Below are 25983 nucleotides of genomic sequence, written 5' to 3' on the forward strand. Positions count from 1 at the left end.
AAAACTGAAAGTATACACCTACAGATAATAATTAAACTGTAATGTAAATGCACTTAATTTTTTTTTCTTTTTAAATATTAGCTTTTTGCAAATTTCCTAATATTTCTTGAACCATTCCAACTAAGCTCTTTGCTTGTGCTAGGACATGGTTTACGACAATAGTCTAATGGCGGGATTCGAACTCTCGACCTTGTGATCGGAAATCCGTACCCTTAACCATTAGGCTAATGGGGCTTCAAAATCAATTTTGTCATTATATAATCTATGCTTATGTGACATTTAGTTTGACAGACTCGTTTCCATTCCAGTGGTAACAGCACCGGCTCCACAGAAACTGGACTCAAAGCCGGTGACGCTGCATGGCAAGCTGGTGGGCAGGTCAGAAGCACGGACTATAGTTATTGCAGCACATTATGACGCAGCCGGACTTGTGCCTGTGAGTTTTATTGTTTTATTATACTGTTTTAAATGTAGATTAAAAAAATTAAAAACACCAAGTGTCACGTGACAGATGCATTAACTATTTTTTTTTTAATTTTATGGGAAATGTCAGATAGTGAAGAATTGTAAGAACTAATGTGTTTGTTGTAATTATTTTTTCACTACTTGTAGCAATTTTTTTTAATTTTTTTTTTTGCTGTAAATCATATATTTTGACAGGAGTTAGCACAAGGTGCGGATTCAAATGCGTCAGGTGCAGTAGCAGTTCTAGAATTGGCTAGAATCTTCTCGCGTTTGTACTCGAGTGTAGCTGTTCGTGGTGCACCCTCGTTGCTGTTCGTGTTGACCTCTGTTGGACATTCGCTCAACTATTTTGCTACAAAGAAGTGGCTGGAGGAACAATTGGATGTTACTGATGCTTCGTTACTGCAGGTGAGTTTGAAAATTTTTATTTGTAAGGGGGACATAACTGTCACGAGGTCCTTAAAGTAAACATATAGATTTCTTAGTCTATTAATAATAAAAACAATCCTACAGAATATATGAAAATATATTTGTATGCTATTTGAATATTTTGTCATAGTCGTGATTTTTTTTGGCGCTTTTTATTTTAGAAAAAGTTGATTTCTACATATGTTGTATGATTTAAGAATTCCAGCATAAAAATGTCATGTTTTTATTTTATTTGAAACAGCACAGATAATTTTTTTAATTCCAGGATGTATCCTTCGTGCTGTGCCTGGATTCAATATCATCAGAGAATCTGAACCTGCATGTATCTAAGCCTCCGAAAGCTGGCGGCGCGGCGCACTCGCTACGTGCACGACTCAACGTGCCCGTCGTGCATAAGAAGATCAACCTGGCAGACGAACTCCTGGCCTGGCATCATGAGAGGTTCAGCATAAGACGGATGACTGCGTTTACACTTAGTTCATTACAGGTATAGCCGAAAAGATTTCAAATGTGGGTACTTTTAAAAAAATTGTTAGAGCTACCCTAAGTTACTTGGTGACTAGGCCATAGACAACCATGCTGGTCCTATGCGGGCTGACTTCACATATCTTGGAATTACTTCACAGATATATGCAGCATCACAATGTTTTCCTTCACTAAAAAATCGTAGGATAAATGTACATATATAAATCGAAAAAACACATCGCTACATTTGGATTCGTACCCAGAACCTGTAGATTGCATGTCAAGTGCCTATCCCCTGAGCCATCGGTATTCGACTGTCCTACAACTTGTATACACATTCAATAATTCCGATCCTAGTTGAAAGTAGGGTAAAAACAATAATAATGGTCCACTGAACTGATGTCACTTTCCTCAGAGTCACAAAGAGCCAGCTCGCAACACGATCCTGGATACTCCATCAGAGGAATCATTGAAGCACCTCGTGAACAACATCAAGGTGACCGCACGCGCGCTCGCCTCACATATATACAACCTCACGGATGAGGTCAACGATGAGGATGCAGCCTTGTACGATGACGCTCTCGTGAGTATAACTCATTGAATTAAATATGACCTCACAATTCTCTCATGTAGTACATATTTGTTTTAAACTAGCTATCGCCCGCGACTATCCCTGCGAAAATAAAAATAGTAGTGTTTCTAGACTATGTTCTATATGTATTCCAAATTTCATCAAGATTCGTTTAGAAGTTCTGGAGATAACTTCAAACAAACATCCATCCATCCATCCTAACATTCGCATTTATAATATTAGTAAGACTAGCTCGTCGTGTTGCCCGCGACTCAATCCGCAGGAAAATATGTTCTTCCGGACTATGTTTTATATCTGTACCACATTTCAACGAGATCGTGCAGACGTTCCGGAGATACCTTCTAACATAAATCCATCCATCCAAATAATATTAGTAAGATGTAAGATTAAGATCAATATTATGTTGTATATATTTTTTAGGATGTAGACGAAGCTGCGGTCAGACACTGGTATGAATATCTGTCGTCGCAGCCTCGCGCGCCGCATCTCATCACAACGACCCCACAAAATTCAGGTGATAAAAAAAACTCGACACTGTACTGGATTGGAAGTCGATTGAGTTTTTTTTTATATCATAATGTGGCAGACGAGCGAGCGGCCACCTGAAATCGCTGATATAGCGAAGTGACCGTTGCCCATAGACATACGCAATTGCATATGCGTTGCCTAACTTTAATCGACGGAGAAGAGGATGCACAGAAAGAAAATATTTTCCCTTCCTATGCATCCTCTCATCCGGAAAGTCCACTTCCACTTCCCATCATTTCGTTATAAGAAAAAGGTTGGGAAGGGAAAGAGGACTAAATAAGGCCTCAGGGACGCACACTCTTCAGACTGTACGTGGAATAGCTTCCACTTGACGCCTATCCTCTGTGTGGTCGTGGTATTTCACCGGGCGAGCCGGGCCAATTCATGCGAAGATGTTAAAGCGGGCTCTACCACTGTTAACTGATTGTTGTGACGTGACAGGTGTGACAGGAGCGCTGGAGAAGGCTCTGTCCCGCTACGTGGACGTGACGATGAGCACGCACACAGTGGACAAGCGGGAGCCGGAGTACGTGCTGTACTCGCCGCTCAGAAATCTACTATATGTGTACAGGTTAGTTATTTTATATCATATATTTAAAATATTTGACCCCCTGGGGGGTGGCAAAGACTTATACACAGGGGGGTACCTTTTTTAATTAAATATTATTTCCTACATTTATTTGGCAATGAATTACTTTCTGAAGAATTATGACCCCCTGAGGGGTCCCGAATATTATTAGGGGGTCACTTATTAATTAAAAAATATTTGCTATATTTATTCGTGACTTGTAAAGATATAAAAGCTAAAAAAAGCAATCTGCTACTAATCTTACTTCTTACTAATATTATAAGTTGTAATATAATTTAGATGGATGGATGGATGGATATTTAACGGTATCTCCAGACCGCCTGAACACATCTTGATGAAATTTAGGATACATACATAGTCTGGAAAAATTCATAGACTACTAATTATGTTTTTTTTTTTAATTCCGCACGGACGGAGTCGCGGGCGACCGCTAGTTAAATAATATTTGGTTAGAGTATTTATTAGAAATATTTCTGCCTCTCAGTTAAACTTATAACTAATGTTTTTTTGTCTATTTTAGCGTGAAACCAGCAGTGTTCGATCTCATCTTAACTCTAGCGATAGTTGCATATTTAAGTTTAGTATATTTCGCTATACAAATGTTCCCAAAGTTTTACGAAGAATATGCTAAATTTGTAACGGGCAAGGCTAAAGTTTATTAGTTTTATAAATACTGTGTGCGATTTTGAACTCTATTTGATTGGGATAAGGTTGTTTTATCATTCGCAAATATTAAAAGACAATGATTAGAAATTAAGCATTTTTTTGTGATTATCGTATTATTAACAAGGTTATTTGTTGACAGTAGGCTTCCATTGATTGAATTGTCTTTTTCATATTTATCTCTTACTTAATTCCTTTCTTTACCTTTTTTTACTTGGATTAAGGCAATGTGTTCAATTCAGCTTCAATATCGCACACAGAGAAATATATTATAAGAGTTGAACAATGTTTATTTAATTTTAGTGAATTTGTAATTATACAGTTGATCCAATTAAAAAAACTAACTTTTTCACCCCAAGTAAAGAGAAGGCTAAACTATCCAATACTGTATTTTGTAGTACACTTTATTAAAAATCTAATACTCTTTAGATTTGGGCTTTGACATAGTATTTTCAGTTTCTAAATCTGTTATTATAGATATTTTATGAAAGATGATAGAAAATAGTTGTGGTCCAAAGTTGGTACCTTGAGGGACTCTAGATAATTTGTCTTCAAATTTGTTACTCGTGTTTATTATTTTGTTTAAAATTTATTGCATGCACTTTAAATTTCTAAATAAAGTACAAACTACGTACTTTTATTTGTTTTTATATCTATTTATTTATGAAAAATCATGATTGACCATATCAAAAGCTTACGTCAAATCCAACGGTAGTAAAACCTATATAAAATAAATTTCAATAGGTTAGAGTCATTATTCTGACAGACGACATCATAAGCAAGAAACTTTGGTTAAAGATAAACCTCTATAAGTTAGAAAAATATCCTTTGGAGTCTCACTTATCCTCATTTGATTATAATTTATTGCATCAACTGTACATTTACATACATTTGTTACAGCATCAAAGAAATACAAACTCAAATCCGAGTCATAGATACGAGTTTTTTTTAATTCGTAAATAATTAAGGCAAATAAATGGTTATTAATTAAGGTAAAAAAAAGCAATATGATTTGAATGCATCGGATGAATTTTGGTAAAATCTTTCTGTAAATAAAACTTGTATATTTTTTTGTTATTTCGCCGTCCTCTCTCCAAGTTCCTTTGACAGTAAAGTATATAACTTCCACATCAATATAACAGTAAATATGTGAGATGCTCACTTAAGTTTTAAGTTGTGTGGATATAACTTAAGTTTAAGTTATTACGAACAATATGTTCCGCTTATTTATCAACTAGCTAGTATTCAACAAAATCTTTGTGAATTATTAATTTTGCTTTTCAATATTTCATGCAATGTCACTTTATTTCTTTTTAAATATGTCTTATTATAATTACATTATTTAATTTACCAAAATAAATTAATATATTTCTGTTTTACTTAATTTAGTATACACGAAGCATAATAATTCACTCTTTAGTTTTTTATTTTTTGTATGAATACATTTTTTCTTGTAATTTGAATATTCCAATGAACTTCACAGATGTAGATTTTTTTTGTATTAAAAATTCTTAGTCGATTGAAGAATGCACTTATTTTAAGTCATTTCATATGAGCTATAAAAATATAGGGTAGGAATGTTCTTTTTTTAAGTCGCTTTTAGACAGTGTTGCCAGAAATGTGTAGCTTTAACCGTCAGATTGTAAACGTCAGATTATAAAGATATTGATTTGTCAAATTTTATTTTATCTGTACGGATTACAAATTGTCTATTGTAATGGTTATGGAATTTAACAATTTGACGGTGACATAGCTACAAAGTTACCATATGCCACAGTGTTATGTGTTTGGCAATTTTTTTTATATAATTGTATTATTTCTTTGTCCTTTAATTATTATTTGAGTTTGCATTGTCTCAAATACTGATACAAAATCATATTTAATAAATAAATTAGTTAACGGTCTTACGGTGAGGAAAAACATCGTGATGCTGCACATATCTGAAGAAATTCAAAGATATGTGTGAATTCAACCCGCATTAGCCCAGCATTGACTATGGTCTAGTCACTGACATAGGGCAGCCCTGAGCCCCTCAGTGTGGATGTATAGTGAGCTGATGATGAAAGAAATTGGTAAACAAAATATTTTGTAGATGTATTGTTCAATGTAAACTCTTACAAGTACATTTTGCGCTGATTGTTGAATGTATAAAATATGTACATTGCATGGAATTGAAATAAACCTTTTTTTTCTGACTTTATTTGTTTTTTTTTTCTTAAAAATAGTTAATAGAATTTTGCTGGGCTAGAACAAGTGCATTCGCTCTGGAGCGATTCCATAACGAACTTCAAAAATTTATAGAACTGACGCGCAACAATCACGTGACTTAAGTTATTGTCAGTTCTATACATTTTTGAAGCTCTATGGAATTGCTTCGAAGCAAATGCACTTTATGTTGTTCCGATAACTTACCAAATATTCGACTATGACCTTGAATTATAATTTATTTCGTTATGCAAAATACATAGAGAAGAAAAAAAAAACATTTTAAAAACTTTAATAAATTTATTTGAATTATATTAACAAATATTCGTATAAAAATATTAATCTCTGCATCTTAATAAAGTTATAAATGTTTAAATTACAAGCTTAAATCTATTTGCGTACAACAAAAGCTACCGTTTATATAATGTTGCCATACAGATGGCGTAAAATTTGCGAAAAAAATGTAGTTTCACTTCAAAAATAAAATTAAAATTAAAAAAAAATCTCTCTTAAAACATATAAAATATGAATAATAATATTTTAAAGACATATTCTTGTCAGTCTTAATAAATACAATACAAGTCTATCCTTCCATTACTTCAAGACTCGCAGCTCCGGTGATGTCTTTCAGTTCCAAAGATTTGAATGTTGCTATTATATTAATTGTACCCAATTTCTGTAAAAAAATAAAGAAATTTGATTTAAAATCTTACTAATATTATAAATGCCAATGTTTAGATGGATGAATGGATGTTTGTTTGAAGTTATCTCCAGAACGGCTGAACGGATCTTGATGAAATTTGGCATAGATGTAGAACATAGTCGGGAAGAACACATAGGCTACTATTTTTTTTTACATCCTCAAGGACTACCTTTAGTGGCATCATAAATAGGAATTGCTGGACTTATGATTGGATATATGTTAGAAAATATCTACAAAATTGCTGCATAGATCTCGCTAAATTTGACATAGATGTAGAACATATTCTCATCGGCTACAAAGTATGTTCCCACACGGACAGTCACGGGCGACAGCTAGTATTATACAATAGGTTTAGGTTTCCTAATAAGATAACCTTAGGTTGAAAAGGCAGTTCAGCAGTGACAGCCGCATGTGGAGGTGTGTCAGGTGCTGCGATACGTGTGGTGCGTCCCTCCAGAGCTGAGGAGGTGACGCGGAACTCGCAGCAGGTCAGCGCGCGGTCCAGCGGGTTCACAAATGATAGTACTGCTAAACTTGGTTGATTGATGATCAGATCCTCATTGAACTGGAAATAAAAGGGGAATAAATATTATTATGGCAACACTGTACTGTCATCAGGGGATTTAAAAGAATGTCTATAGTAGAAGTTGTACCGAGTAGACTAACCGTGAGTTTCTGAGACCGAAATCTCCTTTTAAAATATATTGTTATTCCTGTTTTGTCAATAATGATAAAGATGACGATATGTTTTATGCAGAGATTTTAGTCTCAGAAACTAAGTTATACAGAATGATAGAAGGGCGGCAGTAAGGTGTGCCAGGAGTGTGCCAAATGGAGGTATTTAGTCTCTGTCTACTCCTCTGGATTACGGGGGTGAGTTATGTTGTTATTTTTGACAGGACTTTTTAACCGGCTTCAAAAAGAAGGAGGTTAATTCGTCTGCATTTTTTGTATGTTACATAACTCCACTTCAGATGCTCAGATTTTGACATTTTTTTTTAGTCTGTAGATAGTATTAGTTGGTAGGTCCCATTTTTTTTTGTTAAAAAAATATACGAACATTTCAAGATATAAAGATGTTACTTAGTGTAAGATGTTACCTTGATATTGATGGTAGGTTTAAGAACTTGGAAGTCATCATCATCAGCCCAGGACTGCTTGGTCTCGTCGACAATGGCCATCGCGGAGATCTTCATGTTGCAGTACTCCACCAACTTGGGCAGATATTCGTCAGCTTTCACCAAAATACTGATTTGTTCGCCTGTCAATTTTGATATACATTTAGACCTTTTTTCCACTAAATCTAGCGAACGCGATTGCTTTTTCTATTTACTTTTAGACATTATTTGTTAGAATCCTTGTCAGAATGATTAGTGAGGGGACATAAACGTCGATATTTAAGTAAGGCTAGTGTTGTGCCAGTACACCGGCACAGTGCCGGATTTTCTTCCTAAAAGAACAAGAAATTGACTTAGCGTTTTAACGGAACTCCCTAAGTGTAGATTTAGTATCAGAAATTGACACTTAAGTTCACCATTACTAACGTAAAGACTGTTTGTAGGTGTTAGATGATTAACTGTAGGTTTCTGAGACCAAATTTTAGAGATTCTAGTCTCAGAAACCAACGATAATTGAACACGATATAAAACTTACGTTTTCCTGGTCCTACGAAGATTTTTCCTTCCACCTTTTTAACGACCTCTGATTTAACACCATTGTAGAACACACTGGTAGCGGACAGAGCTGCTTTTATGTTTCGACCCTACGATAATTAAAACACAAGTTTTAATTTAAAAAAAAGAACCTAAAATATCTTACTAATATTATAAATGCGAATGTTTAGATGGATTTTTTTAAATATATGCAGATATTTCTTGAACCATTCCAAGTAAGGTCTAGACTTGTGATAGGACATGGTTTACGACAATAGTCTAATGGCAGAATTTGAACCCTCGACCTCGTGATCGAAAATCCGTACACTTATCCATTAGGCTATTGATGTTTCAGATGGATGGATGTATGAAGTTATCTCCAGAACAACTGAACGGATCTTGATGAAATTTGTCATACATATAGAAAATAGTCTGGAAGAACACATAGACTACTTATTATTTTTTAATTCCGCGTGGACGGAGTCGTGAACAAACGCTTGGATGGATGGATGGATGTTAGTTAGAAGGTATCTCTAAATCAGCTGCAGGGACCTTGCTGAAATTTGGTATAGATATAGAACACAGTCTGGAAGAACACATAGACTACTTATTAAGTTTATTTTTGTCTCTTGCGACGTGTAGTAAATAATGTAAGAACTTACTTGACCGCAGGTATTTTCAATGTCGACAGTGACCCTGAAGTCATGTCCGATGTTGACAGTGTCTATATCTCGTAGGTTGAATGTGATATCATTACTGAGGTTGCCAGCTATCGCGTAATATCTGTAATGTTGCCATCTTTAAATTATATTTTGCTCAAATAATACCAATTTACATTTTGCCTATAATTTTTAAAATTATGTAAAAAATAAAATATTTTATTCTCTGTGGTACTTTTGAGTTATTTTTTATAGTTAAAGTTAGTTTTTTTATATCATAATGTAGCAAACGCGTGAGCGGCCACCTTAATTCGCTGAAATAGCGAAGTAACCCATAAACACGCAATTGCATATTACTAGATTGTTGTATTACCTCTTAGCTCTCTCAGAGTAACGTACTCCATTCATAAGAGCGAGTCTCTCGGATGCTGTGCCCTCTCTATGCTTGTACTCTCCGGTGATGTCCTGCCTGTCCTCATCTCCCAGAGGATCGAACACGTACGGCTTCTTTGTCAGGACCATACGACCGATGCTACAAAGAAATTATTGTTTTAAAATTAATTTTGGTTTGTATATACGTAATATCGAAAAAAATGTCATATTTTGTATAAATTGGTCTGTCTGTCTATCTATATATCTCCGAAACGACTCGAAAACGGTAACGACAATTTTATGGTTACGTCACATTTATTTCGTTACATGATAGAGATAAAAAATATTAAAAAAGAAGGAAGGAGAGAGAGAGCTATATTTTTAACATGACCATGCGTCATGAATATTTTTATGTACATTTAGGTCTCGAAATTTTTGATGCATCTTTATTGGTTGAATTTATAGCATAATTTTGTGTTGTTATAAACTTTCTGTAACAAATTTTATCTAATATATGTTTAAAGTACTAACTGGTAATTATTAGTGTCGACCATGGAGAATCCAGTCTCCGCGTCAGGGTCCTTCCTCCATCGCATGAGGTCAGCATTGACAGAGGCTAGCATGAACTCCACATCATACCCCAGGCCGATGACACCCTGTTTGATGGCCTCCAGCGGCGCGGGACCGCACTGGTACAGACCTGATGATGTCTCCTGTGGTGTCGCGTCTATCGCTTGCCATCCACCATAACCTATCACAAATTGGTGAAGAAATTTTTAGTGGTTTGTTGGACTGGAATATAACTAAGTACAGTCAGCTGCATAAATATGTCTCAGTAATCGACTTAATGAGTTTTTTACTTATTGAATCGATTGAATAAATTACCATGGGTTTCTAAGACCAAAACATATTGCTCTCTTTTTCTATTACGTCAAACATAACAGGGATGACAATATGTTTAATACAGATATTTTGGTCTCAGAAAACAACGAGTAATGCTTTGTTAACGAGAAACGTAGATAAAGTTTTTTTTTTTAAATTATTAGATTTAATGATCCAATTATGTTCTTAAATGTATGTCATATATGAAATGATTTCTTTCAACATAAACTATCTTCTATTCGTACCTGGTGGTAAATCAGGTCGCGCCATCCAAACATCGTTCCACACATGGTAATTCCATATGGAGTCAGCTCCATTAGCGTTGTTGGGGTCGTAATCCATCTCCTCCATTGTCTCCGTATAATATTTATCGACAGTCAAAGAACTGTTAGCATCATGAGCTGATACAAGGTTGGAGACAACACGAGAAGGTATACCCAGGGCTCGGCAAACTGGATAAATGATAAAAAAAAATCCTAAATCGATTCAAAGTCACGGAGATTTTTTTAGTTATATAAATTGGGAAACAAAGCAAACAAATGAATTCGCCCAAATTTCGTAGACTTTAACCGACAGAGGAGGGGACGCACAGATATTTCCCCTGCTCTGCCAAATCCATTTCCCTTTCCTATCATTTATAAGAGGTAAAACCAGTTAACTATCTTAGTTAAATATTATGTTAAAACTGAACTAAAATTATTTGATCACTTACAGCGATAACCTTTGACTTAAACTATCTTAATTGTTCTTGATTTTGATGAGAGACAATGATCGTAAAACAGAAGAACAAGTAAGCCAAAAATATTCCAAATTTACCATAAAACTAACAATAATTGGAAGATCATAAATATAGCATCAAGATAAAGTTATTGTCTAAATAACTGCAGAATTAATTAATATAATCGTTGGACGCTAACATACAATCTTACTAATATCGTACTTCTTATTAATATTATAAATGCAAATGGATGGATGGATGTATGTTTGTTTAAAGATATTTTCAGGACAGCTGCATGGATTGCGCTGAAATTTGTCATAGATGTAGAACATAGTCTTGTAGACCATAGGTTTTTTCACAATCTTGTTAATTCCAGTCCAGTCCAGACGATAGACGAGTTTGTTAGAAAGTATCTTCAGAACAGCTGCATGGTTCTTGCTGTATTTTGGAATAGATGTAAGAAATAATCTAAAAGAACACATAGGCTACTTTTACTAAGACGGAGTCGTGGGCCACAACTAGTAATAATATTGAAATAAGATGTATTAATTTAATCACTTACCAGTGGTAACAACTCCAGCGAAGACCCAACACTGTCCGTAGGGCACCTCCAGCTGCGTCTCCAAGTACTGCGCCAGGATGTCCACGGAGCCGGTCCACTCGGAAGGTGCGGTACCGTCCTCGTACTCTCCGTCCCAACGACCCACCAGCACTCCCGCGTCGTCGTTAGAGTTCACGATACGAGATATCACACGCGCCATCTTTACTGGGTCACCGCGTCTGATACAAGTAACATCAAATTAAATTGTAAAACCACTGGCCTTTTGAAAAGAACTGAAGGATGAATGAAGATCAATTTCATGAGCTCACTATACGTCCCTACTGAGGGACTCAGAGCCTACCCTATGTCAGTGACTAGGTCATAATCAACCAAGCTGCCTCACTAAGGGTTGATTTCACACATATCTTTGAATTTCTTCGCAGATATGTGCAGCATCAAGATGTTTTCCTTCACCGTAAGAACGTTGGATAAATGTTCATATGTAAATCGAAAATAAAAAAACACATTGGTACATGGCGGGATTCGAACCCAGGACCTGTAGATTGCAAGTCAAGTGCTTAACCCCCGAGTCACCGATCTCTAAGGGTAAACTCGCTCGTTAAGGTTCGCTGATAAATTTATTTTAATTTTATTTTTTTTATTAATTAATTTAATTTACTCACTGATGGAACGGCATCTCAGCTCTATCCAGCATGAACATACAAGCCGGCAGTACCGCGGCATCAAACTGTCCGTAGAACCAAGGCTTCCCACGCGTGGTCTTAATCGGTCCCACCCACACTTTGCCCACGTCATTAAGCACATACTCTTGCAGAAGATCAGTGTCTTCCATATAGGTTTGGTCATCTAAAGTATAATTATAAAGTTAGATTTGCAACTTGATGTTTGTAATTTAAATTGATCCATGAATACATACCAGGATTCCATGGATTGAAAAGGATGTAAATATCCTGGTCAAAGTCATAGAATGCTCTAGTGGATGTGCTCTTAAGTCTGGTGACGACTCGGAGAGCCCACGAGCCCACGGGGGCTGTAATTGGTGTTGATACCTGCAATAAAAAGTGTGGGCTGGTTGACAAAACACATATCTTTTAATTTTCTTCGGTGATATGTGTTGGTTGCAAGATGTTTTCCTTCAACGTAAGAACAGATTCGAACCGGTAGTTCTAGATTTCGGTCCGGTCCGATCAACGTAATAGTACTTAGCTGTACTTAATTTTTTTTACCCCAGAAATTAAATGATTCAAACTTTATAGCGGCTCGGAGTTACCATTTCTTTGCAAAGTAGGTAGATTATGTCCACTGTGAGGAGAAGAAAGAGTTCGTAATGGATAGTACACGTCCTACCTAGTATTGTGAACAACGTTTAATATTAAATGGCGAATATAAAGTTTTAATTGGCACTTTATATAACAAAAAATATGAGAACTTGATAATTAAGTCTAATTTTCTATACCAAGTATCCAATTATGGAATGTTTTCTTCTTTTTTGTACGTTTTTGTCTAGACAATTGACTTGTTTTAATAATTGGACTTATTTTATGTTAGCCCGATAAAAAAAATATGTTAATTTTAACAGAGATATGTGATTTGAATATTGACAGTCGTTGTTACATACGTAAGTTCTTACTTATATTATAAATGCGAATGTTTAGATGGATGTTTGTTTGAAGATATCTCGAGAACGCTTGTATGGATCTCCCTGAAATTTGGCACAGATGTAAAAAATTCTGGAAGAACACATAAGCTACAATTTTTATTTTTAATTACGCGCGGACGGAGTCGCGGGCGACCGCTAGTTACTTAAAAAAATATTAAGACGGGTTTAGCAACATTTAAGATTTAAAAATAAAAAAAGCATTTAAGTTTCGTTAACAACCAGACTTTTAGATAATAATAAAAAAATACTAAAGCTAAGCCAAGACGAGTATAAAATATATAATTTGTAGTGATTTCGTTTAACATATAAACGATAATATTCAAATTACTAACAATTTACGTTCCCGCGTCCGCCATTTTGACCTGACGATTGACATATTTATCGACCTTTTTAGTACGTCTGTGTATATTTGCAAACATCATTTTTTGTTACTGGTTGGTTATATCTTGTCTATATTTATGAATAAAACATTTGCTTTATGGCCAGTTATAATATATTCATACTTATCTAATATTTAATTTAACTTTAAATAATATTGTGATTTAAATTGTAAATTAAATCGATATCGCGATAAAAGAATAGTACCTATTCATTAAATCATACTAATATTATATATATGAATGAAGATAGATGCATGGTTGTTTGTTTGAAGGTATCTCTGGAACTGGTAAACTAGTGAGAGATGTAAAACATAGCCTGGGAGAACACGTTGATTACTTATTAAGTATTTTTTCAACGCCGCGCGTACGGAGTCGCGGGCGACAGCTAGTTTGTCATATATTGAATATCTTTATTATAATTATTATAATTCAATGCTTCGTGAATTAAAATCCCAGACATATGTCGTCTGTATGTTACCAAAAACAATTGGCAATATCAAACAGGATGTAAGCCTACAAATGATAATTATACCGGATCAAACAATATTAATTACATTTAATTATTAATTAAAATACTTAACTTTGAGTTAGAATTATATAAAAAATAGTAGTTGTTGAACAAAAATTCTATAGTATTGTTCAAATCGTGAATATAAACAAAGGAACATCAAGTTCAAAATGGCGGCCATTTTGTTATTTCACCATTTAAATTATTTTGAGGAAATACCCAGTCCGGTACTTCATTTTTTTTTATATCACAAGGTGGCAAACGAGCGAGCGGCCACCTGAAATTGCTGATATAGCGAAGTGACCGTTGCCCATAGACATATGCAATTGCATATGCGTATTACTCTGCCTCTCATTCCTTATTACATTGCCTCTTTGTAGAATTTTATCTAATTTATAAATTTTGAGTTTGGATTAAATGATAAATTAAAAAATAATCTTCGAGACAAATTGTGCATCTATTATTTTTGTAATCAGATTAAATCTGATAATAAAATGAATTTGTTTTTTATATCACAGATTTCTACGTGAATCTGATAAACACCAGACATACAGACAATCTGTTTAATATAAAAATGCAACAAAAATATTATCAGTTGCAACCGTAATGAATCTGTAATTAGATTTTAGAATTCCATCCACGTGAATGCACTTAAGTTGGTTACAATTTGACATTAGTCGAGGTCGAATTTGTAAGATTTTCCGCGGTTAAATGCTAAAGGTTCTATTTGGTTCTTTTCTATTAAATATACTTAGTTTGTTGTATAAACGAGTTTAGCATTTGGATTTAAAGACCTCGACATTAAAAATTGCTTTTTAAAAAAGAAAAAGCAATTTTTAAAATTTTTGTCTGTCTGCAAGTCTCTTCATAAGACCGCATTTGTTCGAGGCAATCTCCTGAACGGATTGAATGATTTTGACTGGACTGGGAAGGTGATGCACGTAGATATATTACAGGCTATCTTTTTAATTCGACCGCTATTTTATCATATAAAAGTAGGTAAATGCTAACCTCAAAGGAGACAGTGTCTGACTGCACGTCTAGGAGCTTAGCTGTCCACGTGTGCTTGTCTGTAACAGCATCACGATGGATGAACATCGCACCTTGTGTGTCCATCTGAGGCTTGTCACCTGTTGAAGAAAGGTTACAAACCATTGAAGTCAACTTTACCATGGCTACTAATTAACTTTTTTTTAAAATTCCGCGCGGACGATGTCTCGAGGAACAACTAGTTAGTAATAGTTCTTACCAAGTGTGAACATAAGTTGTACGATGTCTTCATTTTCATCAAAGGGTCGCGTGAAACGTACAACACCATTGAAAGGTTGACCGCGTCGTACGATCGTAGTTGTAGGATTCTCTTCGTTGATCACTTCGAATCTAGACATAACAGAGTAAATATAAAACGTCTGAGAAATAGAATTAAGACCCCTTACTCTTTAAAGTGTTCAAACCTTTTAGACTACAACCTTTTAGGCGACAATAGAAAAGAAATACACACAGATCTTCATACATATTTTATTCACAGGAGGCTCTCAAATTAAGTAATTTAAATTTTTTGGAAAATTTCATCGTAAAATAAGTTTAGATTTAGTCCGTGTAATTAATATGACCCCAAAAAGACAACAAATTTCAATAATTTAATACTGTGATGGATATAAATGTAAAGTAACAAAAAGTATTTTTTTAAGAAAACCCCCATATATGTAGGGTTTCGTGATAATCCATTCATTACGGGACATCCTGTATACATTATAGGGAAACATTCCCGATATGAGACAGACAAAGATTAGCTTTATTATCTCTAGAATATTTTAAGTTATCTAAAGTTATCGACAGTACTTATAACATGTTGTGAGTTAAACCTGTTGAGAAGCAATAAAAATTAACGACAAAAAAAACAAACGCAATTAAAGTTGAAAAAAAATCTTATTTATTGCTTTGTTTGTACAACACTAATTAATTGTTTGTAGAATAATTATAATTCTGTAAAACATTTAAAGAAGTAACTAATTCCAATGACCTTGAATAGTTTCAAAATTGAGTCAAAATGTTAAAAATCGCAGCATAATAGTTGAAAAAAATTGAAAACCTCCGCCTTTTTGATGTCGGTTAAAAAATAAAACAATCGAAGAAGAATCTTATAAAATAAAATCCAAAGAAAGTCCTAGATTTATAACAAAATACCAACTCAGAGAGATAGTTGATAAAAGAAGAGTTTGCATGTAACAAACACCAGATTAACTTGGGCTCGTCCGGGATTTGAACCCGGGACCTCTCGCACCCGAATACACCTAGACCAACGAGCCACAGATTATTTACAACCAGCCATTTACAAATTTATTAATCTTCTTTTTTTCACAAATTGTCGAGCCATTTTGAGTATAAGACCTTTTTGCTGTCGTCCAATTGTAAAGTGTCGAAATTTACAAATAGTCGGTGATTTAGACAATTTATTAAGGTCTGGAGAATTCTTGTGCTGTGTTATCTTGTAATTTTGCAATACATTACTCACTTGATAGTGTTGTGTGGCTGCGCGTTCTCTCTCGGGTAGAAATGTACGACATCCACTTGCAAAGGTTCCATATTGTAGAAATCTAAAACAAAAATATATTTATCATAAAGCATGTTTACAAAATAGGCCTCTGACAAAGGTTATAGGACTAATAATAAGTAATTCGATGTCTATGGACAGAGGTAGCTTCGCCATTTCAGCGAAGTCATTTTTGGCAGAGGAATTGGAAAAGCCTTTGCCTAAAAAAGTTATAATTTTCGCTTCGAAATCGTGATAATGTAAAACCTATTAAATACAGCGTGTCCTAGAAAACATAATAATGGATTATGTCATAGTGTATTTAGCGTGCAAATAATTTATTTTTAACCATGCAGAATGCATTTGAGGCGATGATCTAAACCGTAATGCATCCATTACTATCATTGACTACAGATTTGCATCTACGTTTAAAACTTACAATAATACGTTGGGTAGAGTCGCGGTTGGTACTTCCCCCAACATCAATAAAATTCCGTGAATTAAATTAATTTGAAATTAAATAATATGGGAAAAAATTAAGATAAATAAAAGAAAAAAAAAAGAAACCCATTTAAATCATGTTCTTGTTATTTAAAATAATTATAAAGTCTATTAAAAACGAGCCCAAACTCTTTGAGTTTGTGTCGTTACATTTCGAAGTTCCTATGACCACCTTCTAGATCCTCAGATCAGCACTATATCGTCATAGTATGCAAATCTGTTCAATCAGTAACCGAGGAGTGATCATCATCATCAGCTCACTATAGGTACGAGGGGCTCGGAGCCTACCCTAAGTTAAGGGTGATTTGGCCATAGTCAACCACGCTGGCCAAGTGCGGGTTGGTTAACTTCACACATATCTTTGAATTTCTTCAGATATGTGCAGGTTGCATCACGATGTTTTCCTTCACCGTAAGAACGTCGGATAAATGTACATATGTAAATCGGAAATCGTAAAACACATTGGTACATGGCGGGATTCGAACCCAGGACCCGCAGATTGCAAGTCAAGTGCTGGACCGCTGAGCCACTGACGCTCTAAACGAGAAGTGAATCACATTTAATTTGGAATATGTGGCGACAAACATCTTGACAGGTGTAGCTAAATAAAAGCTCATATAATAAAAAAATATATATATATATTAATACTAGCTGTCGCCCGCGACTCCGTCCGCGCGGGATTAAAATTAATTTAAAAAACCTTGTCCAGCGGACAAAATTGTGAATCTAAACTATTCCCAGATCCCCTTGAACACACACAAAAGATTTCATCAAAATCGGTCAAGTCGTTTGAGAGAAGTTCAGTGACATACACACTCACAGAAGAATTATAAATATAAAGATTTCGAAACCCCCCATTTAAAATTAAATCTTTAATTAATAGCGTTGTCAAAACTATATCTATAGAATAATTACAAAGATAAAAAAAAATCTACTATTTTATAATAATTTCCAAAACCTTAAACTATTACCTAAATAAATACCTCTGTAAATGTTATGTACACCAATATTTACATATGTATAAGATCTAATACTATTCATTTGATAAGTTGTATGTGTGTTATATATATGTTGTGGTTGTGCTTAAATAAATAAATAAATAAATAAAACGCATTTACTAGTATGTCTTGCATAACAATACTTTCCTAGTGAAAGCTGGATTTGGCAAGAAAATCATGTTAGTGTTAATGTATGTACGATCTTTGAATAATATATCCTAGGCGTGATCTGAATGTAGTTAGGAATAGTATTTACCTACTACACAAGTATAGTTATAGATATTTCCAGTAAAATGAGAAAAGCTACCGGTGTTTCGGGAGACTTAAAAAAGCATAACTATTTTTCAAATACTTTGCGGTAACTATGGCATCACTTTAGAATTTTTAATTTATTAATTGTGTAAACGCAAAAAAAACAGAGAGATTTAATGAAAGTGAAGTTCGGGTTCTTAAAGTTACGTTTTATTTTAGTACGAGTTTTAACAACTCATGTATTTTTTATTGGTATTTTTTATAGTTTAAAAACATTTCTTTTGTTTTATTATAACGATAATTTTAAAAAAAAATTACCTTTTACTGCCAAATAAACAAACACAATCACAGCACAACACTGTATAAACTATTGATCGAAACGTATGATAGACAAGTTTCAGAACAAACAAGTCAACAGTGGGTGCGCGCGCGCAAAACTGATGCCAGATTTTTGGGACGCGCGGAGTATATCATCAGAAACGGCCTGTGGCGCCGGATTTGTAGTAACACTATCATTTTAATTTTTCATGGACAAGTCCTGTTATACGGAACTTTTTCAGTATAACAGGACTTGTCAGATCGCTTTCCGATGTCCCTTTCTATATCACTGTACTATAGAAAGTTGGTAGAACAGTTGAAACTATCTTGCTAGTATAAGATTTCATTCGGTGTCTTAATTTATAATAAAAAAGAGCGTAGTAAAAAAAAGTTCAGATAACTATATTTTTTCGCTAAAAATATTGAACACAACTATTATAGAGGAAAATACAGAATGAATTTAATATATTATCGAATTATACATAGATTAATAAAAAAATCATATTTTAATATTTACTTAATCTAATAAAAAGATAAGATATTTTATTGTGTAGTAATTTTATTATGTATTTAAAGTCATATAGAGGGCGCAATTATCAGACGATGATCTTGTCTTTAAGGTATTTAAATTTTCTCCTTTACGAAGTGTTGATGAAGTATGAATCATAGGAAGCAACATAATATAGAAGACAGTTTCACTGATGACAGCACAATATAATATGTAATGAGTAATACGTACTTTATATAGATATATTAGATGTTGAACAACAAATATCTGATATTTATTCAAAGTAATTTTATAATTAATTTAAAATTTTCCTTAACCTATACGTATCTGTATCTGGAATTATACGATATAGTCATTGACCACGTAATTATAAAATAACTATTACGATACTTATTTGTAACATAGTTTTATAATGAGTTGTGGTACTTTTTAAAAAGTGGGTAATAATAAAAACCATAAGAGTAAAAGATTTAACAATTATGAAATCTTTTTCAAAGTAATAGTTATATTATTAAAAATTTACCTCATAAATATTGCATTTATAATTCAGATATACAGGTTTAATGCATTAAAATAAAAAAAATGTAAAAAAATATTAAATAGTCCCAAAAAATAAATTATTCTGTCAAAATCATGGTCACCCTACGTTGACGTTTTGACGCCAAATTCACGGCCGTACTATTAATAAAGTTACAACAAATTATTTCTGTTAACTTCACGAGTGAATCCCAAAGGCCTTTATTTACGTGCAATCAAATTAATAGGAATGATACGTCATCAAGTTAGGTGATACATTGAACAGTCATCGCGGCTTTATGCTTGTTACGTGACATGTTGCAGATGTGTTGAATAAGTTACGTATCTAATAAGTTTCTTAGCTCTATTTTACGGATTCAAATCCAAGGTTAGTTATAGACTAAAAGAGCAGCGAAAACCAATACATACAATAATAAAATAAAAATATATTTAGTTCAAATACCTCTTACAAAAAGCTTCACCGTCTACGTCTTTAATCCAGTTTCTTACTAATATAATAAATGCGAATATTTAGATGGATGGATGTTTGTTTGACGGTATCTCCAGAACGGCTGAACGGATCTCGCTGAAATTTGGCATACATATAGAACATAGTCTGGAAGAACACATAGGCTAATAATTATGGTTTATTTTAATTCCACGCATACGGAGTCGTGGGCGACAGCTAGTATATAATAAACGATGATCGTTTATTATAATAAAACAAAAGAAAATCGATAAAAATTGCAAATTAACTATTAAAATATTTTCTCCATAACCTTTGTATTAATAATTTTTTTTAAAGTAATGTAATGAGTTGTAAATTCGAGTTACGTTTGAGCCAAATTCATGGCAAGAGGCGCAACTGTCACATAAGCTCTATGCAAGTGACAGTCACTATTTCTATGCATTCTAGTACAGTTAAAATAGTAAGAAATTCTTGTATTTGTTCAGTCAATTGTAGATTCGCTTGAAATAACTAGAGATCAATTGAAACATGACGTTAACTAAAATTGTTTAATAGAAGTTAATCTGAACTAAATTATTCGTAGGCGAAGATCTCGATTGCTCCAGTATGATTCAAATCGAGACCAATAGTATAGTTTATTTTGATATTTAGTCATAGAATTATATTACCAAAAGAATAATCACATACTAAAAGAAATTTAAGAGTTAAAGACATAATTATGTCTTTAACTCTTATGCCTTGCATTAATCCAACCACAATGGCCTATTTGTGGTTTAATACTGTGTTTCTTAGTATTTCAATTTTCGAGTTTATTATCCTATTTTGATTTTAGTCAATACGCAAAACAAATTGTGGCATGCGCATGGGACTATGGTCAACCGCTAATTATTGATATGCGTTTCGTTTCGTCTGTTATTCCCTTATCTTTTCATATGTCATATGATTCGTATGACATTGTAGACGACCTAACGTATACAAGGTTTGAAGGTCAATGCACTTTTGTACATTCATTAAATCTGTCTACTCCTCTAGGTAACAGGCTAATTTCTAAATATCCAACTTCATTGCATGTTGATTTTAGATTATAAACTACGGTAAAATAAATCCGATTGTAAGAATGTTACATCTAAATTAATTACAACATGCTGGATTGCTCTATGATAAACGATGACTTATTAATATCGATTTGAATAATCTGTATTCAGCTGTTTGACAGCGAATTGACAGATCGAGTGCGGCGGCCATGTTTAATTCATGATTTTGAAAATAAATAGCATTGAATTAGATTATTACTGTTAATACAAATTTCATTTATTAAAATAAAATATGAACATAATTGCTAATTCCATTTCTGTCAAATAGTACCAATAAACGAAATTTATAGTATTTAATTTCTGAACTGTACTCGCGCTTTTGCCTGGACTAAACAAAAAAAAATTACGAAATCTTCCTAATTTTATATGTAATAAATTCTTTACTTGAAACAAACTTTAAGTAAATAAGGAAATATATTTATTACTTGCCAAATATTAGGCTACCGATAACGATGTTTGTTTTGTCTTACATATTGTCCATACATTTTCCTTCCTATTCATTGTTAACTAAGTACAATTTAGTTCATTGAACTATTCCATCAATTGACAAAATTTAAAATAACATGATTTAATCTTATTGGATAAAAAATTCAAGCGGAAAACCTTTAAGTCTGAACAGGCATTGGAAGAAAAAAATTAACAGTCAGAAGTTTTAATTATCTTTATGGCCTATTAGAAAGATACTGGCCACATATTCATTGCTAGTTTTCCCTCCTCTCCTATAAAAAAAATATCCAATCTTGTCATAAGTCAAAACATTATTAAAAATATAAATCTGTTCACTTTATTATAGGGTACCTGGCATACCACACGTACAGCTATTTGCCAGGAATTACTGGAAATGCCTGACAAATGACATTTCCAGTGTAGGGAACATATAACGAGCTATGACATCGATTTACTGGCGTCAATCGACTTATTTAAACCGCAATCCGTAGTCGACGTTTTTATCGTTTGCTTCGACGCCAAAAGCTATTAAAACACAGGACCGGACTAGAATATATTTTAAAGGCATTTATTTAAAGTTTATACTGAAATTTATATCTATATATGTAAAAGAAAGTCGCGTTAGTTACACTATTTATAACTCAAGAACGGCTTTATTGATATGCCTGAAAATTGGTGAGGAGGTATAATAGCTTAGAGCCAGGAGACGGACATTTTATTTAACTTAGTATATTTAATATTATAATATTATAAATGCGAATGTTTAGATGGATGTGATGTGAATGGATGGATGAGTGGGCTACACTAATTTAGTTTTTTACATATCCATGTGGACGGAGTCGCGGGCGACAGCTAGTATATTTATATTGGTATAACCTTACCTGTAACTAAAAAAGGCAACCATGGTAAAAAATAAGATATTTAAAAATAAGCTGTCACTTAAATCGACAGGTTCGATAGGGTTAGCAAAGACATGTAATTATTTCGCATAATGGTACATAATTTTTTTATTATATTTGAACAATACATCCCTGGAAGTTAAGAAGTTGTTTAGATTTTCTATAACTAAGAATTGGCTTAGTACAATGTTACAGAAGTAAATATATATTAATAATTACCCATAAAATTTTACAGACCATTGTTCTGTACTATATTATTACGACTCATATATGTTATTCATTGTTAATATGTTACATTGTCTTTAAAGATATATTTAAATATAGCTGTCCGCGATCCATTCAATTGGCAAATAAAAAACTTAAAAAGTACCCTATGTGTTTTTCCATACTGTGATCTATATTTATGGCAAATTATATTAAGATCATTGTGCCGGTCTCCAGAATTTCATACCCTTGGATTATCATAGAGGTACAGTCAGCTGCATAAATAAGCATACATTTATAAATCTCCAAAAAATCAAACACGTTTTTGGTTTTAAAATGTATATACACGTATCTGCCTGTATGCTTCCGAGCAGAAGTACGTGATTTATGGTCTTCAGCGAAAGCCTATACAATTTCTTGTATATGTAACATATTTATGCAGCTGACTGTACACTCAATGAAGTGTATTTCTTATGACTTTAAGGGCCTACAATGTAATTATACATTTACTTGCTTTTCTGACTCATGCAAGTTGCATCAACTGTACAGTCAGGTTATACACCTTTTTTGTTCGCATCGAAATCCGGCCCAAGTTCCGCCGTTTAAGATGACAGCATGGTTAATTAAACCAAAAACTTTACATCAATACTTTAAAAAGAAATAATTATAATAATCATTCAGTAGAAATATTGCATAGTGACGTAGCATATTTATAACTCGAGATTGCCAAATAGTCAAAAACCAGTTTTATTTATAATAACAAAAATTAATTTAGATCTATCAATTATAAATATGATATTTAATATTAAGCAAACCTTTATATTATCGCTTAAGTTATCTTAATAATATTATAAATGCAAAAGTTGAAATGGATGGATGTGTGTTAGAAGATATCTTCGGAACGGCTCAACGGATCTTGATGAAATTTGGCAGAAGTCTAGGCTATTAACACGTTAGCTGCAATGTCGGTCTATATGTCCGACAAGCTAACGTTTCAATCAGGCCGTATCGGAATGTGTGTCCGACAAGCCATACTTCCATTCATAGGTAAATAATAAGTATATGAGCAATGTAAATAAGGTATTACTATATTTTTAGGTGTTTTCAAGTGGTTTTGGACATAATTAAAAAAAAATTATCGTTTTTTGAAAAACTATTCTGGCAGCTAACGTGTTTAGTTTTTTTTAATTAGTAAGTACATACATAAATGATATTATCATTATAATTTTAATTAGGTCCTTCGGCATAAAAAAACCTTATGTTTTATCAAAGATATAGACAATTTAGAAGTTATTTTTTTAACTTTTTTTGCAGATACATTTAACATATTTCTGTACTAACGGCCACTTCAAATTTCAATCGTCTGCAGATATAAATAATAAAAACATCACAATTCGTCTACAAATAAAATAACATTATTAATATCATCTCTGAGTGTCGAAGAATTTTGTTTTTATGATTTTATCGATCTTAAAATCGAGATGAAAAACAGGTTTTTATTTTATAATATTACATTGCTTCGGAAAACACATGTTCCCACAATATATGATTATTGAATTAACAATTTTGCTGTTAAATATACATTATACTAGCTGTCGCCCGCGACTCCGTCCGCGCGGGATTTAAAATAGATGTTGGCCGATTCTCAGACCTACTCAATATGCTCACAAAATTTCATGAGAATCGGTCAAGGTGTTTCGGTGGAGTATGGGAACGAAAATTGTGACACAAGAATTTTATATATAAGATAAAGTTGAAGAATATACTAAGAATGAGTTATTATTTTTTTTAAATAAGACTTGCATCTCACTGTCAGTTGACTGACATTTATTTATTTATTTTTTTAGTTTTTTCAATCATAATGAAGATGGTAATATGCCAACATTTCGGCAATAAAAACCTACGCTTAATTGATTCCATTATTATTTTTTTACTTAATATTTCTTAATTGCAACATCCTTTGGCGTTTTGGAAGATCTTTTATAATCTACATCTAAACATTTGTCTTTTTTATCTTTAAAGTTTATAATTATTTTGTTTGTTGTTAACATCGCGTAAATATATATATTAGTAACGGATGTTGTGACGGTTACTGACAAGGATACAATAATTGTAAACTAAATTCACATACAATCTTTGGCACATGTCCAAATAAACTAAAATCTTAAAAAATATAAACTTTGAAACTTTTCAATGCCATTTCCTTTACAAAATATAAACTACGTTAGAAACGTAATGGTTACCTTCATTGATTACATTTTAAATTGTATTTTGTATGTAATTACTTTGGTTAGTGTTTATCTATAATACACTGGTACAACCTGTATTAGGCACCGAAGCGTGTCTATAGAACCAGTATTCACCTGTTATAACAAGATTCAAACTTTATAGTTGCTCGTAGCTACGAGTAACTACGATAGAATTCTACGGACGACGCAGTGTCACTTGTAAACTAAAATACATACTGGCATCCCTTACATTATTTTATTCCATTTCAATATGATATAGTGATACATGACGATATTGATAACGACGACATATTCAGAGGCGGAGGATTAGACCGGCCCTCACACCAGCACCGGCTTACCGCGTAGCCTAGGACTCCTCCAATTATCTTTGACAAAACAAACAATATCTATTAATACATATTATAGTTATATTAATGTTTTCGCTGATAACAGTCATGTATAAGCACACAGCGCTGTCTTAACCTCGATTTACCTCCTGATTTATCTAAAAGTCTGTTTTAAGCAGCGTCTCGTTGTATGCGAGCATGCATAAAGTTTGATTAGTATTATACCTATCGTTAAATCTCCGCCTTTCGTCCTTGTGTTCGCAATTATTTCTATGCATGTCAATAAATAACATTAGCTGGTAACATGTTACATAATGTATGTAAAAGATATCTTAGGTATTAAGGATATTATTTTATTAAATATATTTACTATACTATATAATTTAAGTTACATCTTTCTGTTTGTTATATAAACAGAATTACAATAGACGTCAAATAAAGATGTTTTTTATATTATAAGGTGGCAAACGAGTGAGCGGTCACCTGAAATCGCTGAAATAGCGAAATGACCGTTGCCCATAGATATACGCAATTGCATATGCGTTGCCTACCTTTAATCGACGGAGGAGAGGATGGACAGAAAGAAAATATATTCCTTTTCCATGCATCCTCTCATCCGGAAAGTCCACTTCCACTT

General features: G+C 33.3%; 2 protein-coding genes across 3 annotated transcripts in view; one reads left to right on the forward strand and one right to left on the reverse strand.

The window, feature by feature from the left end:
• LOC106114002 (nicalin-1) overlaps window positions 1-5931 on the forward strand; it is an 8643-nt gene extending 2712 nt beyond the window's left edge. The window contains exons 4-10 of the mRNA XM_013307061.1: window positions 284-436; window positions 661-873; window positions 1160-1381; window positions 1775-1942; window positions 2372-2465; window positions 2921-3050; window positions 3589-5931. Coding sequence (XP_013162515.1) covers window positions 284-436; window positions 661-873; window positions 1160-1381; window positions 1775-1942; window positions 2372-2465; window positions 2921-3050; window positions 3589-3730 — 1122 coding nt within the window. The 3' untranslated portion in view covers window positions 3731-5931. The remainder of the gene's footprint in view (window positions 1-283; window positions 437-660; window positions 874-1159; window positions 1382-1774; window positions 1943-2371; window positions 2466-2920; window positions 3051-3588) is intronic.
• Window positions 5932-6222: 291 nt separating this feature from the next.
• LOC106114355 (hemocyte protein-glutamine gamma-glutamyltransferase) overlaps window positions 6223-25983 on the reverse strand; it is a 36235-nt gene continuing 16474 nt past the window's right edge. The window contains exons 1-15 of one of the 2 annotated variants that reach the window (XM_013307524.1): window positions 18635-18764; window positions 16548-16629; window positions 15282-15412; window positions 15044-15162; window positions 12401-12533; window positions 12147-12330; window positions 11485-11702; window positions 10450-10656; window positions 9854-10073; window positions 9324-9482; window positions 8954-9074; window positions 8293-8401; window positions 7740-7900; window positions 7013-7204; window positions 6223-6612 (exon numbers count right to left, since the gene is read on the reverse strand). In XM_013307524.1, the coding sequence (XP_013162978.1) occupies window positions 6520-6612; window positions 7013-7204; window positions 7740-7900; window positions 8293-8401; window positions 8954-9074; window positions 9324-9482; window positions 9854-10073; window positions 10450-10656; window positions 11485-11702; window positions 12147-12330; window positions 12401-12533; window positions 15044-15162; window positions 15282-15412; window positions 16548-16618 (2118 nt within the window). In that variant the 5' untranslated portion in view covers window positions 16619-16629; window positions 18635-18764 and the 3' untranslated portion in view covers window positions 6223-6519. Of the gene's footprint in view, window positions 6613-7012; window positions 7205-7739; window positions 7901-8292; window positions 8402-8953; window positions 9075-9323; window positions 9483-9853; window positions 10074-10449; window positions 10657-11484; window positions 11703-12146; window positions 12331-12400; window positions 12534-15043; window positions 15163-15281; window positions 15413-16547; window positions 16630-18634; window positions 18765-25983 lie in introns of those variants that run through there. The other variant, XM_013307523.1, reaches the window with a different exon arrangement.

This window comes from Papilio xuthus, unplaced genomic scaffold, assembly GCF_000836235.2.
Source record: "Papilio xuthus unplaced genomic scaffold, Pxut_1.1 DF828142.1, whole genome shotgun sequence".
In the NCBI taxonomy this organism is placed as follows: domain Eukaryota; kingdom Metazoa; phylum Arthropoda; class Insecta; order Lepidoptera; family Papilionidae; genus Papilio; species Papilio xuthus.